The sequence below is a fragment of the Nanorana parkeri genome, unplaced genomic scaffold (genome assembly GCF_000935625.1).
Source record: "Nanorana parkeri isolate BGI_ZX_2015 unplaced genomic scaffold, ASM93562v1 scaffold78, whole genome shotgun sequence".
Lineage (NCBI taxonomy): Eukaryota > Metazoa > Chordata > Amphibia > Anura > Dicroglossidae > Nanorana > Nanorana parkeri.
This window is the reverse complement of record NW_017306346.1, coordinates 2,150,361-2,167,646: the sequence shown is the minus strand read 5'-3', so window position 1 is coordinate 2,167,646 and position 17,286 is coordinate 2,150,361. Positions and strand designations below refer to the sequence as shown.

Sequence of the window (17,286 nt, the reverse complement as noted above, 5' to 3'; positions counted from 1 at the left end):
CTACAACCTGAAATTAAAATGTTTTTTTGTTTATATTTAATTTAAATATTATCATTCACACTTGTTTGTTTTAAATGATTTTAGAAATGTTAACAGAAAATCAAGCATTTGTTGGTTCTGTAGATATTCATTTGACAACTTGTATAACTCATTACTTTAAAGAGCTACTTTTGTCTGTAATTCCAGCTGTCAGTCTTTTGGAGTAAAGCTGACCATACACATATTTCTCTTGTTCCTTTTAATGTGGCTCAGTTCCCCCATCCATGATAAAAGGGGTGAATAGGGGAATCCCCCCTTTTATTCTGACAGCCGGTGTTCTGTCGGATTTGCAGACGGTGTTACGTTTGTTGACCTACGTCATGCGCACAGCCACGCCTCCAAAAAAATCGCTTATGCGCACACATGCATACATACATTGAACGGAAAAAAAATGTTTTTCCAACTGAAATCAGCGCACATGGGCGCTGACATCACAGTCTTCATGAGTCACACTGTGGGCTTTGAGTGGCCCAGTTGGTCACGCTAGAGAGACTGATTGACCCAGTGTGGCGAACTCAGGCGAAGCGTCAATCAGTGTGAAGATGGTGACCTTCATGACATGTTCGCACATGTGTATATATAGAATATTTTCTTCAGTGTTTTTAATACAGCGTATGCGCAATTGCGGTGTGGAGGAGGCGTGGCTGTGCGCATTACGTAGGCCGGCAAATATGATAGAACACCTGCACCCAAAGCTGTCAGAATACACGAACACTGGCTGCAGTTACTGTCAGATGGACTTTTTTCATGCCGACTCCTTCGATTTTTCTGTTAAAGTTTGGCAGGTGGTGGTGGGCTGTCCACAACTTTAATTTCTAAAAAATTAGGGATGCACCGATACCGGTTTTTCGGTACGAGTACAGATATATTTTTATAGTACTCGCCAAAACTGAATACCGATACCAGAAGTCCCATTAAGGAAGCCAAGCGGGGTGTAATGACTTGCCACTTGGCTTCCTGGTTAACAAGGAAGCCATTTCCATGCCCCCTCGTCACCTGGTGACAAGGAAGCATGGAGTCGGCTTCCTGGCCAATCAGGAAATTAGGGGCCGGTTGATGACTCGCCGCCTGGCTTCATAGTTGGCCAGCTTCTCGACTAATCAGGACTCCAGGCGGCGAGTCATTAAACGGCGTCCGGCTTCCTGATTGGCCAGGAAGCCGGCTCCATGCTCCCTCGTCACCAGGCGATGAGTGAGCATGAAGCCGGCTTTCTGACCAGACAGGAAGCTGGGGGGCGGGTAATGACTCGCCGTCCGGCTTCCTGATTGGCCAGCTTTCTGACCAATCGGGAAGCTAGGCAGCGGCTCCATGCTCCCTCGCAAGTGACAAGGTATCGGCCCCCGGCGCATCCCTACTAAAAAAAAAAAAATCATGAAAACTTGCCACTTACTGGTTTACATGCAAGCTTTCATACACAAAATCTCATCGGCACGTTCCGTGTTACCATCAGAGATTTGAATGATGGTTGAAATTTCCTTTGATTTTAATGCTCGATTTTGGAGTTTCTTGAACTATAATCCACATTCACTGGTAGAATTTTGTTAGTTCGAGAAAAAATTTCTACTCTGCTCCTTCAAATTTCAAAAAAATGTGATCGTAAAAATTGTACGAATGTTTCAAAAATGATTCCACTAGTGCATGGCCAAGTGTCTTGCACAGCTTGATCCTGACATTTTTGCCATTCTTGGCAAAATTTCTCTAGATCAGGGATGGGCAACTCCAGCCATCCGGCTGTCAGTCTTGTAGTGCCTCCTGGGACTCGTAGTTCCACAGCAGCTGGAGTTGTCCACCGCTGCTCTTGCTCATAATGAATTCAAGTTGTTGAACAGATTGTTTGTTTTTTGTTTTTTTTTGTCTTTTCTCGTGCTACAGATTTTAAATTGTATTGAGATCAGGGGTTTGACTGGACTATTCTAAGGGCCTTGTCACACTGGCGATGCTGGTGCCCCTCCACCAAAGACCAAATCAACTAGGAACGGACTGCCTTCCTAATGGGTGTTGCTCCCTCATTGGGTGATGCATGCTAGTGGTGGTGCACCAATAAAGCCATGTGACACTGGTTCAGCCAGCAAGGAAGAGACACAATTGGAGAAGCAGGAAATAGGTTTTCTTCTAAGGCCCCGTTCACACTGGGATTTCTGCAGCAAGAACCTTTTGGATGGACAGGTGTCCCCATTCAAATGCAGTGACTGGACAAGCACCATGACGCTCAGATGTGAACATGGCCATAGAAATGAACGAAATGCTCTGTGTGAATGAGGGCTTAAAAAAGGGGTAGGCATTTTCGGCCCTCTAGCTGTTGTGGAACCAGAAGTCCCATGAGACATTGCAAGACTGACAGTTACAGGGGTGACTCCTAGAAGCAGAGGCATGTTGGGATTTGTAGTTTAAGCACAGCTGGAGGGCTGGCGTTGCCCACCCCTGCCTTACACACAACATTGAATGATGCTGTGCAGTGAAAGGTAGTTATTTTGTTCGTAAATAATGGGAGACGGATATGTCACTGTTCTAGGAGAAGGAGGAAGCATATTTGCTGAGTAATTGTTTTTCGTTGTGTTTACATTTTCCTTTTAATCCTCCAAGCATTGTATGAGAGTCTTTTAGCACACAGTGTTACTGTACATTGAAAAATGATTTCACTAAACCTACATACTTAGTTCAACCGTTCATAAGAGAAGCATGGAGGCTCCATTCAAAATGCTTGTTTCTTGTCACTGAAGCTGGCTTTCTTCTTCTGAGACCCCATTCACAATGAGCGATTTGTTGCGCGATTTCAGCTCAAAAATCACTCTATGTAGCTCGTCCAATGCATTTCAATGGAGCTGTTCACATCTCACAGCTCAATGTCACCTGTAGCATGTCACTCGAACATGACCTATTTTTCCAGCTGATTTTGTGCGATTTGGCCCCAAAAGACTTTGATGGACTGCCAAAAGAAGCGCTACGTAGTGCAACAAAATGTGCCCTGTAGCTCAGCTCAAATCCGCGCTGAAAAAGCTATCACTTCATGTCGTCATCATCAAAGGCTAACATTTTGGGACCTCGCACGGACTCTTCATCAGAGCGCCACAGTGACAGAATACATCTGTGAACACACAACTATATATGTGTGTGTGTGTGCACACACACACACACACACACACACACATCAGGCAAGGTGCATGAAAGAACATACAATTACATCATAATGAAGTAATTCCTGCGAAAATTCAAAAAAATGTGCATTTCAAAACTGAAAATAAATCCGTGAGGTAAAAACAAGAAAACACATCTCAAAGGAGATTCTTAACAGTGTTGTACAGATGCTTGTGCTGTACACAATTGGAAACAATTTAACCACTTGAAGACCGGGTGTTAAACCCCCTTCCCGTCCAGGCCATTTTTCAGTATTCAGCGCTGTGGTACTTTGACATTTATTCCGTCATGCAACGCTGTACTGAAATGTAATTTTATACCATTCTTTTGGGAACAGATATAGCTTTCTTTTGGTGGTATTTAATCACCACAGGGGTTTTTATTTTTTACTATATAACAAAAAAAGTACAGACAATTTTGAAAATAAACCTGTTTCCCTATGAAATGTAATGAAACATTTATTATCACCCCAATTTTTTGGTCAAATATAAAAGTCGGGGTCACGTTGGGTAAATAGACACCAAACATGTCAAGCCTTAAAATTGTGCGCTTCCGCAAAATGGCAAAAAACGACCACACCAAAAATTGCCCATAGGCGATGCTTTACACGCTTTTACTGCTCATGAGTTTAGTGTTATCAGTGATTGATGGCCCTAAAATTATTGCTCGCACTCCGACGTTCGCGGTGATATGTAACATGTGCGCCACAATAGGCGGAATTGTCGTTTTCACATGTAGGCGCACCTGACGCATGTTTGCGTGTGTTTTTGGGGGGGCGGGGGACTTTAAAAAAAAACAACATTTGGGGGGGGGGGTTTATGCTTTAATTTTTTTTATTAATGTTTTTTTTACACTTAATCACATAGCGGGCTAATAAGCTCCCTATGTAATAGCCAATTTACATGACAGGTCCTCTTTATGGAGACATCAGGGGTCTCCAAGACCCCTAATGTCACCTCGGAACCCCCAGAGAAGTTGATGAAGCAGAGATCTGCTTCATCATCTTCTCCCCAGCTTCTGTAGCTGGGAATGACGGCTGAATGCGGAAGTTATGTAATATACATCACTTCCTGCATTCGGGGACCGGAGAGGAGAGCAGAGGGAGATCGTGTACCGATCTCCCGTCACAGAGCAGCCGTGAAAGTCCCGGCTGCAGCGGGCACAGGGGATCTCAAGACCGGCGACGGCACTGAGGGGAGGGGTTAAAACCGCACCTACTACAAGCGATCGGGCGTCTTTCTTGAATGTGATTGGTCTTGTCTCTGCCCCCCTTCTGTAGTTTTCTGCTGGCAGCCTGCAGTGGGTGGGCCTGCTGGGTCCCTCCCACAACTCTGCTCTTTGCACAGGTTATGTACAGTACTGTAATTATGTCACTGCTACTTTTACCTAGGTTCTGTGCACACATCATGGATTTATATCCTTTGTAGCTATTGAGTAACCACCGCTGCTGGTGATCCCTTGCTTGTTGAATGCATGAAGCAGAAGTCTGTTGTCTCAGTAACTTATTTCATGCATGCATGCATCTCCCGTCTATACATATTCTTGGGGCACTTTGGCTGAAGTGCTGGACTGCAGAGCCCACTTATAATAAAACCTTTTCATCAGCATGGTTTTTGAGGGACAGGACCTTTTTGGACCAGTTCTCCATAATGTCATCAAAATGCTACTTGTAGCAAGAGCACTTATCTTCCCCGGCAAAAGTTGCAGAAGGGCCAGACTGCAAAGTCATCTCCCACTCTGACCTTCAAGAAGCATTCCTTTTGGGGATGCATTCTTGGTCCTCCAAGCTTGGCCTTTTGCCCACCCACAAAGCCTGATATTTTCTTATATAAGCCTTCCTTCGCTTGAAGGTGCGACCCACGGTCCAGAGTGTGTGTGTGTGGGGGGGAGGGGTTGCGGCGTCTTGCTTGCACTCCTGATGCTTGGGTGCAGGAGGTGGTGTGCCAAGGTTAGAAACAAGTATTGTTCCCTGCCCCCTTCTTGTTTTTTCACTTCTAACCTTCCTGTGTCTCTACATGGAGTCCACCATTGTCATTGCCTTTCTGCACCAGGGCCTTTCCGGCATTTTAAGGACATCAAAGATTTATACTTGCTCATCTTTTTCAGTACACCAACGCTTGGACTACCTCTTGTTGAAGGAACAGTCAGCAAGGGCTCTGTTGTACAATGTATCTCTGAGTGTCCAAAGGATGCAGATGTTCGAATGGATCCTGAAACTTCATAAATTGTCACTGGAACCAGCTCATGGCTTGGAGTATCTGGGTCTGGTCATGGGCATGTCTCAAGCCAGAGTTTTCTGTAGACAGGCCAATTTAGTTGACCCCAAGTACAGACTGTTTCTCCTTTTTAGTGGCCCAGGAATTTGGCTTTGCACACACGGGAAGTCCTTTATTTCCATCTTTTGAAAGATCCTCACAAAAGATGCTTGGAGGGCCATCTGATCCACATTCAGTCAGACAAAGCTACAGTGGTGCCATATAGCAACCATCCGGCAATAGCCAGAAGTATCACTGGGGCAAGAGAGGTGGAGCGGATCCTGTCATTTCAGATGGACCCTGTAAGGATGTCCCAGTTTCTCGTTCCGCCATCTCTAGGTGGCTCAGACAGTTGGCCTACAGTTATTTTGTTTGCCAGGGTCCAGTCCTCCAAAGGTTTTAAACTTCCTTCAATAACCCCCAATAAAAGGATTTTACAGGTTACATTGTGTTGCATTTTTTAGTACAAAAAAAATCCTATTTCTGTTTTCAAGCTTCCTTTAGGTAATGGCCATAGGTAGGTAAATTAGTAATTTTGTATTGTTAAATAAATACCATGTAAGTTCCCATTTTTTTTCCTCTAAAAAAAATTGATTATTGTGTTATGTAAATTACTTTTTTGTATATAAACTATTTTAATAAACACTAGAGCAATACTAGTTATTTACTTAGTAATGCTATACTATTACTATTTAAAGTGTATCTCCATTTATCATCTCTTTCTGTCCTGGTAACAATGGTTACTGGGACAAATTGAAAAGGTGAATATCCCCAACAGGGACACAGACAGCAATGTAAAGGTCCTAATTTTCTACTATATCCTAAACTGAAATAAAAAATGTTTTCCAAGATTATTTAAAGCGAACATTCCTGCTATGAAACGGTGTGCAGTGTCTTCTAGCGAGATTTCACCTGCTCTGCAGTCCCCAAGAATATCTCTCACGTGTTCATAAGGGAGATATCCCTAACTGTTGTGGCTGCTATAAAGCCAAATAATGGATCTTGTGGCCTGTGGTCATATAATCTCAAAACATTATGGTTACTATTCCTGCTATACTATTACCTGGCAAAATCATAAAATGTAGCTCCTTCCAGCTTTGCTGACTGTTTACAAAGCCATGATAATTTTCACACTTCTTAACCAAGCAGGTAAGGTTTTCTTGTAGTGCAAACAATTTCTCCTGATATCATCATTATACAGTGTTGCCCAGATGGAATACAAGTTAATTTGTTATGCATTCCCAGTACTGTTATTATATTAGCACTGGTTACTGTATTGGTATGCCTTTAGTGAAAGCTCACTATTGTGCAGAATATTTTCAGATCTTCATTTCACTTAGCTCTGGTGGCAAATTGAATTTGTTACAAGAATATGACTAGAGCTAAAACTGTTTAAATTGTTTGCTTAATATAGCATCGTAATTGTTTCCATTTTTGTATATTATGAAGGTCTATCAAGAAGATCACATCAGGTGAAAATGGACCAAGCTGTTCTTCTGATTCATAATCAGTTACATGAGAAATTTATCATTTATTGGCGTTCTGACCATTGCTACCAGGTACCGTGTTATCCTTGTTCTGTCTCAGTGTCCTGTCTGTTTCAGTGTTGTTGTTTTTTATTTTTATTTTAAGACCTATTTGGGCTCCTTTTTTATAATGTAGAGCGGATCTTCCAAGCCATTCTCCAGTATACTTCTTAGGGCTACACACACTGCAACCCACATTTAATGACCCGTTCATAAAACGGAGGCCACGGTGTTCTTATTGCAGAGCTTTGTGATTGGAGGAGAGCCATTCATTGACAGAAGGTCAGAGTTGCATGAAAGGTCATTTTTTTTTCCACTCCAAAGGCTTCAGAATGCCAAAGACAGCAGAGTACAATGTGCATTTCTTGAAGCACACCATTGTGCTTAAAGCGTTCCTGTCAGGGAGTCAACGAAAAAAATACATTAAATCCTGAAAAAAGTGGCGTCATATATAACTGTCCTTGAACCTTTTTGGTAATGGGTATCTAAACCCCAAAAGTCTAAATCAATAGGCAGGCTCTGTGAGAAGTGCATATTCACAGGGATGAGTAAAATTGTAAGTGAATTGAAGTATATCCTATGCACACCTTCAAGAAGTAAGTTTACAAACTTCTGGATCAATATGGTTTTTATTAGTGGGTAGAACTTATGAAAATTCAATATAGAAATACAGATTTATATTTATTTTTTGACCATAGATGCCGTTTAACTGTTTTTTTTTAAATTTTTATTTTTTTACAGTGCCTCTTTCAAACGTTATCTGCTGCAAATCCAGCAAAAAGGAAAGACACTGATATGGTATTAGTAGATACACAATATGCCATCACTCTGCAACTTAACGATACCTCAGGAAACACAGAGCTCTGTCAGTAAGTTTTACAACTGATTTACAATTGTCTTATTTCTTGTGCTTGTAGATATGCCTTTATTGTTCAATTACACTGAATTTATTAAGCCACCTTTAAATAATAATTCCTAGTATGTTATACTCGGTTTTTTTTTTCTTTCTCATTTTTGTTTTGGTTTAGCCACTTCCTTTATTGCACTTTTAGGTTTTGTTTGTTCCAAGATATGTGTAATTTTAAAATCTGTAACATTTTTTTTTCAAATGCGTTGTGAAAACATTGTAATAGTCCTGCCAATTTGAGACATCTCTATTTTTGGGACATTTCTGTTTTTTGAATACTCTAGGTCTGATGAGAAAGTTGGTTGCTGTGGATTAGCGAACTTTGCTGATCATTTCTTTCTCCTAAATCTCTTAAATCACTTTTGACTGTCTTGAGGTTGTCTATTAGCAAGGGGAGAGGTTGACCAACTGAACGAATTTCAGCCAATTCACCAGGAATTGGGGATAGGTTAATAAACACCGAATTTCAGCCAATTCACCAGGAATTGGTTGAAATTCAATCTGTTGATGAGCCTATCCCCTGGACAGAATTTCATAATTAGATTGCTCCGTGTGTACCCAGCTTTAAAAAGAAGCACATTATGTCACATTAACAGAATAAAAGCTATTGGCATGTATAAAGTGCAGGCATTTACTGCAGCAGGTTTAAGTCACTGTGCTCCAGCTGAATTCTATTCTGATTGGGCAAAGCACTGACACTTCCAGGTAACACTTTAAAGCTTGCTTGCTTATGTCCTCCTGCCCCCCCCCCATCCCTTCAGATTGGCTCATCACTATGCTGGGTTTCCACACTGGCCCAGTGTGTGATACTCAACCCAAGTTAGCTTGCTGCTCAAAGACTCCTTCAGGTTGTTCCTGCCAGCTGTGTGTGCTAGCTGATAATGGGTTTGTCCTGTCTCCCCAGTATGTCAAAAAGAACTCACGGTGACTTGGTGGTCTTCCAAATAGCGCCCCACCACACTCCTCCAGTTCCACCTATGTACAGTATAGCTATTTGAATCTACAGGATCACATGATCGGTTCAGCTGGAGTTCTTTGTGTAGTAAACAGGAAGGGGTTCTGAAAGTATCGAAGCCAGAGGGATGGACTGGACAGTCAAGCAGCTAGCATTTTAAAGGATGGGTGCACTTGAAAAAAGTGCCCTTATCATTTTTGCCCCCTCTCTCGACCTAACCAACACTCCCCTTCCTCAGATGCTTACTTATCTTGATCCAATGCCTGCAGCCTATAGGGATTGCTTACTTCCTGCACAAAGTAATTTCTCTTGGCCATGCCTGTGCAGTAGAGCACCATAGACTTTTGTGGGGCTCATCTACTTTGCAGACTGAGTACCTCCGTCCGTAAATCAGCTTCCTCTCCGCTGGAACCCGAATCCCAGTGTCCTCAGCCCAAACCTGCCTAATTATTGGACAGAACCAATATATTAGGACAGAACACTAACCACTCAAGCATTAGACAACACCAATGTTGTGGTGGAAAACAAGATCTGCTTTATTGAAGACCAGCTCAGTATATATACAGCTCTGGGGGTCTAAACACATAACGCAATCAAACATGAACAGCATGCAAACAGACACCCCCTCCCCGATGCCTTAATGAATGAATAGGGAGAGAGGAGACACATGTGATGGGATTATCTCCTGAGTGTATCATAGTGTGATTTACTCATCTACACCCGCAGTCAGCTACTCCTAGAATCAGCTACTCCTAATCCCATCATCAACACAATACAACAAAGGGACCAATAAACTGTAACAGTTCAATGTCCAGAATTATCCCCCTTCAGTGCTCCTGGAGTCACAGCCTGTACATATAATACACACAGGGTCATCCAAATGTAATGGCAGGGAAAATGTACAGTACATCCCTCCACACATAAACCTGGTACAATGGTTCATTGTAACCCCAAGAGGTCCGAGGGGGGTCTCCATAGTTCTGGGTCCATAGTCAGTTGGAAGGAGGCTAGCCCTCAGGCTCCTCCAACAGTGACGGTTCAGTCCGTCACAGAGGCGACATGCAGCATTGGGTGTAAACAAACACAGGAGGCTGCGAATGTCAGATCTCAGTAAATCTGCATCTGTGGAGGGAGAGGGTGGAAGCTATTAGGTCAGGGGAGGGGTGCAAAAATAGAACAGTTGCCCACGGCCACCAATCTGTTTTTTTTTTTTCTGTCATTCTTTTGGAAAATAAAGAATAAATCTAACTGGTAAATGTGGGAAGTGCTAGAGATTTCCTTGCTTCAACTTTTTGCATCAGTCCCTATTGTATATATTTAGCGTATATGGAGTGTGTCATCACAAACAGGCAGATCTCAAGGGACTTCTGTCACTCTAATGTACTATCCCTTAACACACACATGCACTTGCACAAACACTCCTTTATGCAAACAGGTAAATGTTGTTTCTGATGACCTCTTGTTTCTTTTTAAATAGGGTACACTACAGGTTTAGAGAATTTGGGAATTATTCTTTGTGGGTAACCTCCAACTCTTCCAATACCAAAGATGTAACATGTGACATAATAATCAATTATAACCCTGGATACACCAACCTCCGTAAGTATGTATTTAGGAAACACACTGTTCATCTTGCATATAATAAAGAATAAAAACACAGCTCCTTGTATTTAATAAAAGGTGCTAGGGGGATTTATCAATAGTGGAGCAGTCAAAATCTGGAGCAGTTGCAGGGCCAAACCAAACCAGCTTCTATCTTCAGTTTCATCAGCTAGGCTTTGAAAATGAAAACTAGAAACTGATTGGTGGCCATGGGGAACTGCTCCAGATTTTGTCCGTCTTGATAAATTCCTTCACTGTCCCTAAAAAGGGAAAAAGAAGAGGTAGAGGGTAAAACATACTCTCCGGCGTGCACTTGCTCAGATCTTTGTTGTCTTTGAGCTGTGATGACTAAATTATTGTTAATCTAAAGCACCTACTGGAGTGTAGGGAGTTTGATCCCCAACTGCACTCTGTGGTTGCACCCGCCTTCCCCTATGTCACTACAGTTCACCGTATCGATGTAAGGGCAAGTCGGGTGGAACAATAGCCTAAAGTATGTTGGATGCATAAGACTTCAGATGTGGAAGCTTTTCACACAGCATACCGAAAAATACGTTTTACAAATATATTTCTAAACTTTTAGATAGTTCTTTGGAGAAGGGGTTTGTGCAGATTACAAGCTACTCTGAGCAGTTTTAAAGTGAAAGTAGGGGGACAGACTGAGCGTCCTCTCATTAACATACAATGCTTCTAAGTCTTTAACCCTTTGTTAGGATAGATGGTGTTCAGATCTAGTTTACAAGTGATAATGAAATTTGCCAGCACAGTACAGACAGGGTGAATTAAAATAAACCCAGCTTCACACAGCCCCCTCCTTAACATTACATGGAGGGGAAGCTAGGAAGGATTTTAAAGCAAGAAAAAGCACTTAAAAATGTAAGCAGCAATTTTTTATTTGCTATGTGAATTGAAACATGTAACAAATAAGTAGTTATCCCAATTTGGCTGCAAAGGTGGAAATACACTTTTAGGGAACCTTATCTGTGAGAGATATGTAGGCTTCTATTAAGCCAGTTGTGCAAACATTAGTAGACTTTAACTGCAATACTTTCTGAACCACAGACCTGGAAGATAATTGTTTGTTGTGGATGAAGTGGGAAATTAAACCGTTAAAATTATTCTCAAATTTTAAATTGCTGTTCATGAGCCCATTGCAAAGATTTTGTCTCCCTTACTGTCTTGGCGATGCTCGTAAGTCACTGGAACAGCAAGGCTCAGACATCATTAAAAACGTCGGAAATTTAAACACTTTATCACTATACTGGAATTGTCTTGTCTGTTTCTCCATTGGAGAGCTTTCCCCTCACTTCCTGTTCAGATAGGAACACAAACAGCAATGAAAACCTAAGAGGCTCTAATCCTTCCCTGCTGTGTTTACAAAAGCATACTTTTTTTGTTATTGGATTTGGGCTTTGAAACATGTTGTTAAATGCCTTAAAGTATATGTAGAGCCAAACATTTTTATATTGTGATAGAGTAAGAAAGGGGTTTTTTTTTTTTCCTGCTGGGGAGATTTCCTCTCATTTCCTGTCCCAGAGACATAGCAATAAGTAAGAGAAAATCTTTCCAAAGTGAGAGTGAGAATTTCACCTCTGAGTTGTCCGAAGAACAGGTTTTCCCATTGGAAGATTTCCCCTCATCTCCTGTATCTGTGACAACTGAAAACATTTTGGCTTTCCTATCACTTTCTCTACTAAAGGCAATCGTTTTCAGGACAATAGTAAATGTTAAGCTCTTCAGTGGAGACACAGACCGCAAAAAAAATAAACAAAACCCTTCAAAGACTCCAAGTACAGGAAAATTCTATTCATCTGCCATGCAGCTCCTAATTACCCTTTGTGGGCTGACAACACAGAGCATTTTTGTGGATTGAGTGGTGTCAGCCCTCCCCAATCTAATCTGGCTCCATGAGTGTCCCCAAGACTTAGGACAGCCGAAAATGGCACAGACAAACAAAACTCTTTCCATGGTATATTTAACAAACCAAAAGGTTGCTAATAAGAGATGTTCATTGTTAGGACTTGAATACCCTTTTAACAAAAAGTATGCTTTTCCTAAACCATAGACTTTATTGATTTGTACCTAGCATAATGGGGGTGATTTACTAACCTAAACACACGCACGCACTAGGTGCGTGTGATTTTTCACACAGCAAAACGTATTTATCAACCAAAAAGTCTCTAAAAGCATATTTCCACTAATGCCATATATGGAAAAATCATGCACATGATGCATATATAATGCTGCTTCACAGTTTAGACAAAAATGGTTAGCTCATGCATTTATATTCCTGCATTCATCAACGCAAGCAACACAACATAGAGCTAATTTACACAACACCACCTTGCAATTCATGCAGTGCTTTGCACAACACACCTGCTGGGTGTGTACACACTACAAAAGGTGTATACATGTCCGTGGTGTGTTTTATAAGGTTAGTAAATCAACCCCATTTCTGTATAATGAAATAAATGGGATGACCCCTCTGTCCTATTTACTGCATTAGGGAATCTGTCTATAGGGACTTCAACAAAGTATAATTTCTCTCCACAAGTGAATTTTGAAAAATGGAATTACCCACTCAAATCTTTGAATTTCGCTCACAAATTGAGAGCACTTGGCCGCACTGACCAATGAGAAATGCTTTTTAACTGGTTAAATATGGTTTTGGATAAAATATTTTTTTGTATCGGGACAAATAGGTTGTCATGAGGGACAGGTAGACTGCCCCCCCCCCCACACTTTAGTCCTTGGACAAGTAGTGTTTTTTTATTTTATTTAAATTTTTTTAATTTTAACTCCCCTGTCAAACAGTGTATCTGAACTCTTCCCTTGTTCCTTTGCTTCAGGTCCCAGTCAGAGCAGATGAAGTGGAGCTTGCTTTAGCTGCCATATAGATCAGTTTCTTTAGTATTTAGCCTGCCATGTATATATGAATGAAGTGTATAGATGATGTGATATGTAAATATGAAACCGTAATATTAAATACATTTCCATGTTTCCTCCTGCAGCTGTTGTTATTGCATTTTGTATCTACGTGGTCATTTTTATTGTCCTGACCTTGGGATCATTTTTGATAAGGTAACCACTATACTTATGTTAAATACAACAAAAAATAAATGTTTATGTGAAGATAATTTGGGATAAACCGTTTGACAATTCCATGGTGTATATCCCCTGGCTGCTGTTGTGGCAGGTGCTACTGCATACCTGGTACTTGTATTTGAAGTGTATGTTAGGTGGTGTACTCCCAAGTACAGTTACTGTGGAGTGCAATTTGTTAAAATGTATCAAAGCCAAAACCTTTTAGTTAGTGATCAGGGGTTAGAACTTCTGTCAGATTTTATTGCGGTCTCTGCCACTGTGATTTACAATAACTATTGGGTCTGTTTATAAATGGTTTTTAAACAACTTTTATCTAGGATTCACACATTTCTCCAAATGAATCCAGTTTGAAAAATGAGTGAATCTTTTATGAAAACCTTTATAAATGGACCCCTCTGTGTCCTGATGAATATTGTCATTAGTAAGTAATGTTATATGAAAATTCAAAAACTGGAATATTGGGGAAAGATCCCAATGGGGAGACAACTGTCCAAGAGGAAATTTCCCTTATTTTGAACAGATTTCCTTTTTCCTTTCTGTTGTGTCTATGGGCCAGCAAGTGAAAGCAATTCTCCCCAATTGGACACAGATGGAAGAATTTAAAACAAACCTACTCTAAAGGAAAATTGCACAAAGTGAACTGAAAACCATTTTTTCTGCAGACTTCACTCTTTCCCCTCCTTCTTTTCCCTCCTTAACAGGATCAAGTTTATGTAATGTTCTTTTCATAAAAAGAAAATTTGATTTACGGTTGAGCTGACAATCTTCACACAATCCAATCATATGGAAAAAAGATTCCTGTTCACTTTGAATAGCCAATCATGTACAGCAATTTAAGTGAATGTTTACACAATTGTGTGACCATTCTCCACTCCTTTTTAGTAAATCATCCTTCTTGTTTGGTGACCAGATCATGTATACAATACATGTCTGTCTGTAGGTTGCTTTACATCAGGGGTGGGAAACTGCGGACCTCTAGCTGTACTTTTTTTACTACAAAACCCAAAATGTCTCTGGGAGTTGGGCATGTAACTTTTAGTCTTTAAATCCATAATGGCACTCGTAATTCCACAACCGTTTGGAGAGCCAGAGTTGCCCACCCTGCTTTAGATGTACATCAAACCACATTGTAGGAGCTATTCATGCATAAACCCTGAAAATCCCAGAGGGCTCGGAAACATTTTGTCACAGTTTTAGGTAATCTTTGCTTATTGCATGATAATCCAGAATATTTCATGATCTCCCACCTAGGAATAAATATACATTGAATAATATTCTATTTGACAAGATCAGCATTTGCTGTTCTGCTTTATGCAGCTGTGATTGCCAACATGATCTCTTATTCAGAGGGTTGTAAATATAACAATGTTACACAATCCCGAAGGTTTCCTGTCATGCTTGGCACGTGTTTTTTAATGTGGGTTTTCTGAAGGCTCCTTGTGGATGTGGAGGGATTTCTCTTTTAAACTGAAATAAATGTACCCCTGGCTCTTTCCACACTTACACACTGCACTGAATGCGGATGTTCTAAGTTTAGTGCAGTGTGTAAGTTCCAGTACGTATGTAAACTGTGGGATTGGATACATATCGGTTGTTGATTTATACATGGTTCCTGAATGCAGCTGTACGGGTTACCTGTCACTGCTGGCAAGAGTAATACGCCAAAATGTGCGCTGTATGGCCCCCTTGAAGAGTGGGGGGGTTGAACTTTTGTTTTGGCTAATAAGTGGAGTAAAATTTACATCACAGCCCTCTTTTTATGTGTTGACCCATTTAGTCATAAAATGGACTTGAAGTTTGGAGCTTATGAAAGTTTGTTTTCTTCTGAGACCAAGATTATGTGCATTCAATGTGTTCTTTTCTTTTATAGGCGAAGCCCTATCCAGAATTGGTTATGCAAGCAGATCAATCCTACTGAAACAGACCGACTCATTAATTCTGTAAGTTGGAGATTAAATCTTGCGTAATGAAATAATGTGTCAGCCCTCATGGACTTCTCAACTAGGGGAGAGAGTTCTATTTATTTCAAAGAATGTCTGTACTTTAAAAGACAGAGATAGATTTCTCTATATTTATCTCCAGAGATATCAAGCAATTTTGAAAATATAACATATTGAGGCTGATTTACTGTGTGACTATATTAACTTCAATTATCCAATCATGTAAAAAGTAAATTCCTTATTGATTATGAGCAGATGAAATAAGTAAACGGGAATTTGTTTTGCATATGATATGGATAATCAAAATTAATATTCAAACAATTTGAGTAAAGGCTTTTAACTCCCTTATTAAAAACCACTTTATGAACGGGGTGTTAAACCCCCCTTCCTGGCCAGGCCATTTTTCAGTATTCAGCACTGCAGTACTTCAGACATTTATTCCGTCATGCAACGCTGTACTGAAATTCATTTTGTACCAGATAGAGCTTACTTTTGGGGGTATTTAATCGCCACTGGAGTTTTTATTATTATTTCTTTTTCTGTTTTCTGTTTTCCTTAAGTTATGTTATGAAACATTTATGATTCAACTTTTTTTAGTAAAATGATGGGGCCAGGTAAATGGACACCAAACATGTCGCGCTTTAATATTGTGTGCGACTGCAAAACAGTACCATACCTAAAATTGGCCATAGGCGACGCTTTAAAAGCTTCACTGCTCATCAGTTTAGTATTCTCAGTGATTAATGGCCCTAAAAGTATTGCTCTCACTCCCACATTTCTGGCGATATTTAATGTGTGGCGTAATCGTTGTTTTCGCACGTAGGCTGTTATTGGAGAAAACTCTGCTTGAAACGTCACTTTCGTGAGATTAACAGGATTGCCTGAGTTCTTTCCAGGCCCAGTTCTCTAGGCTGGGTGAAGGAGTTTAGACACTGTCAAAGGCAGCCTCCTGGATTTTTACTCCTTGCTCAGAAAATAAAAATGGTATAAATATTGTATTTGTTTCTAAAGGAGCTGGGATCTCCAAGCAGGGCTGATCTTTGTAACCAAGATGCCCATCTGGCTACATGGAACACTGCACCTCAGCGGCTGCGATCATTGGACACCTTCAGAGGGTAACTATAGAAATGTATAGATTTTGTAATTCTTTATCTAAAGAGCATTGCAGTATTGCAGTGTAATTTTCAGTACTAAGATCTCAGTGCTTTTTAGATCTCGGCATGCAACTGGTATTTTTCAGCACTGATGCTGATTCCTGATAATATAAGAAATTTTATGTAGAGGTTAATTACAGTAGTGTTAGAGATTAAGTTAGGGTCAAGGGACATTTTAACCACGTACCAAGCAATAGTTTTAGCACCATACATGCATACATACATACATACATACATACATACATATTTATTCTCCTTCTGGTGTTGCTAGTGCAATGGAAAAAATACACATTCTAAAATATGTATTTACTCAAATCTAATGTTGCATATTTGTGATCTACATAAGATATTAGTAAACAATAACCTTGACCATTTTACTGTTTTGAAAAGGAAACCGGTTAACAAATGTCTTATTTGTATTTTCTATTTTAGGCTCGCTCTTATTATAATGGTATTTGTGAATTATGGCGGAGGAGGGTATTGGTTCTTCAAACACCAGAGTTGGAATGGTAATGTAATGCCAGCCTTTTTCTGTTCTCTATATCATTCTCTAAGGCTCAGACAGATGTCACCTAAGGGCTGATTGTTGAAAGCAGTAGTGAAGCTTTTTCATAGCAGTTAGATTATTTTATTTTAAAGAACTCCAAAAATTAGAAAAAAATTACCCT

The 17,286-nt window shown here is 40.4% G+C and overlaps 1 protein-coding gene across 2 annotated transcripts in view; it reads left to right on the top strand.

Annotated features, from left to right (window-relative positions):
- Positions 1 to 17,286, top strand: part of HGSNAT (heparan-alpha-glucosaminide N-acetyltransferase) — a 32,933-nt gene that overhangs the window by 386 nt on the left and 15,261 nt on the right. Inside the window, exons 2-8 of one of the 2 annotated variants that reach the window (XM_018576833.1) lie at positions 6,879 to 6,988; positions 7,697 to 7,824; positions 10,295 to 10,416; positions 13,431 to 13,500; positions 15,395 to 15,464; positions 16,476 to 16,579; positions 17,051 to 17,127. In XM_018576833.1, coding sequence (XP_018432335.1) covers positions 6,879 to 6,988; positions 7,697 to 7,824; positions 10,295 to 10,416; positions 13,431 to 13,500; positions 15,395 to 15,464; positions 16,476 to 16,579; positions 17,051 to 17,127 — 681 coding nt within the window. Of the gene's footprint in view, positions 1 to 6,875; positions 6,989 to 7,696; positions 7,825 to 10,294; positions 10,417 to 13,430; positions 13,501 to 15,394; positions 15,465 to 16,475; positions 16,580 to 17,050; positions 17,128 to 17,286 lie in introns of those variants that run through there. The other variant, XM_018576834.1, reaches the window with a different exon arrangement.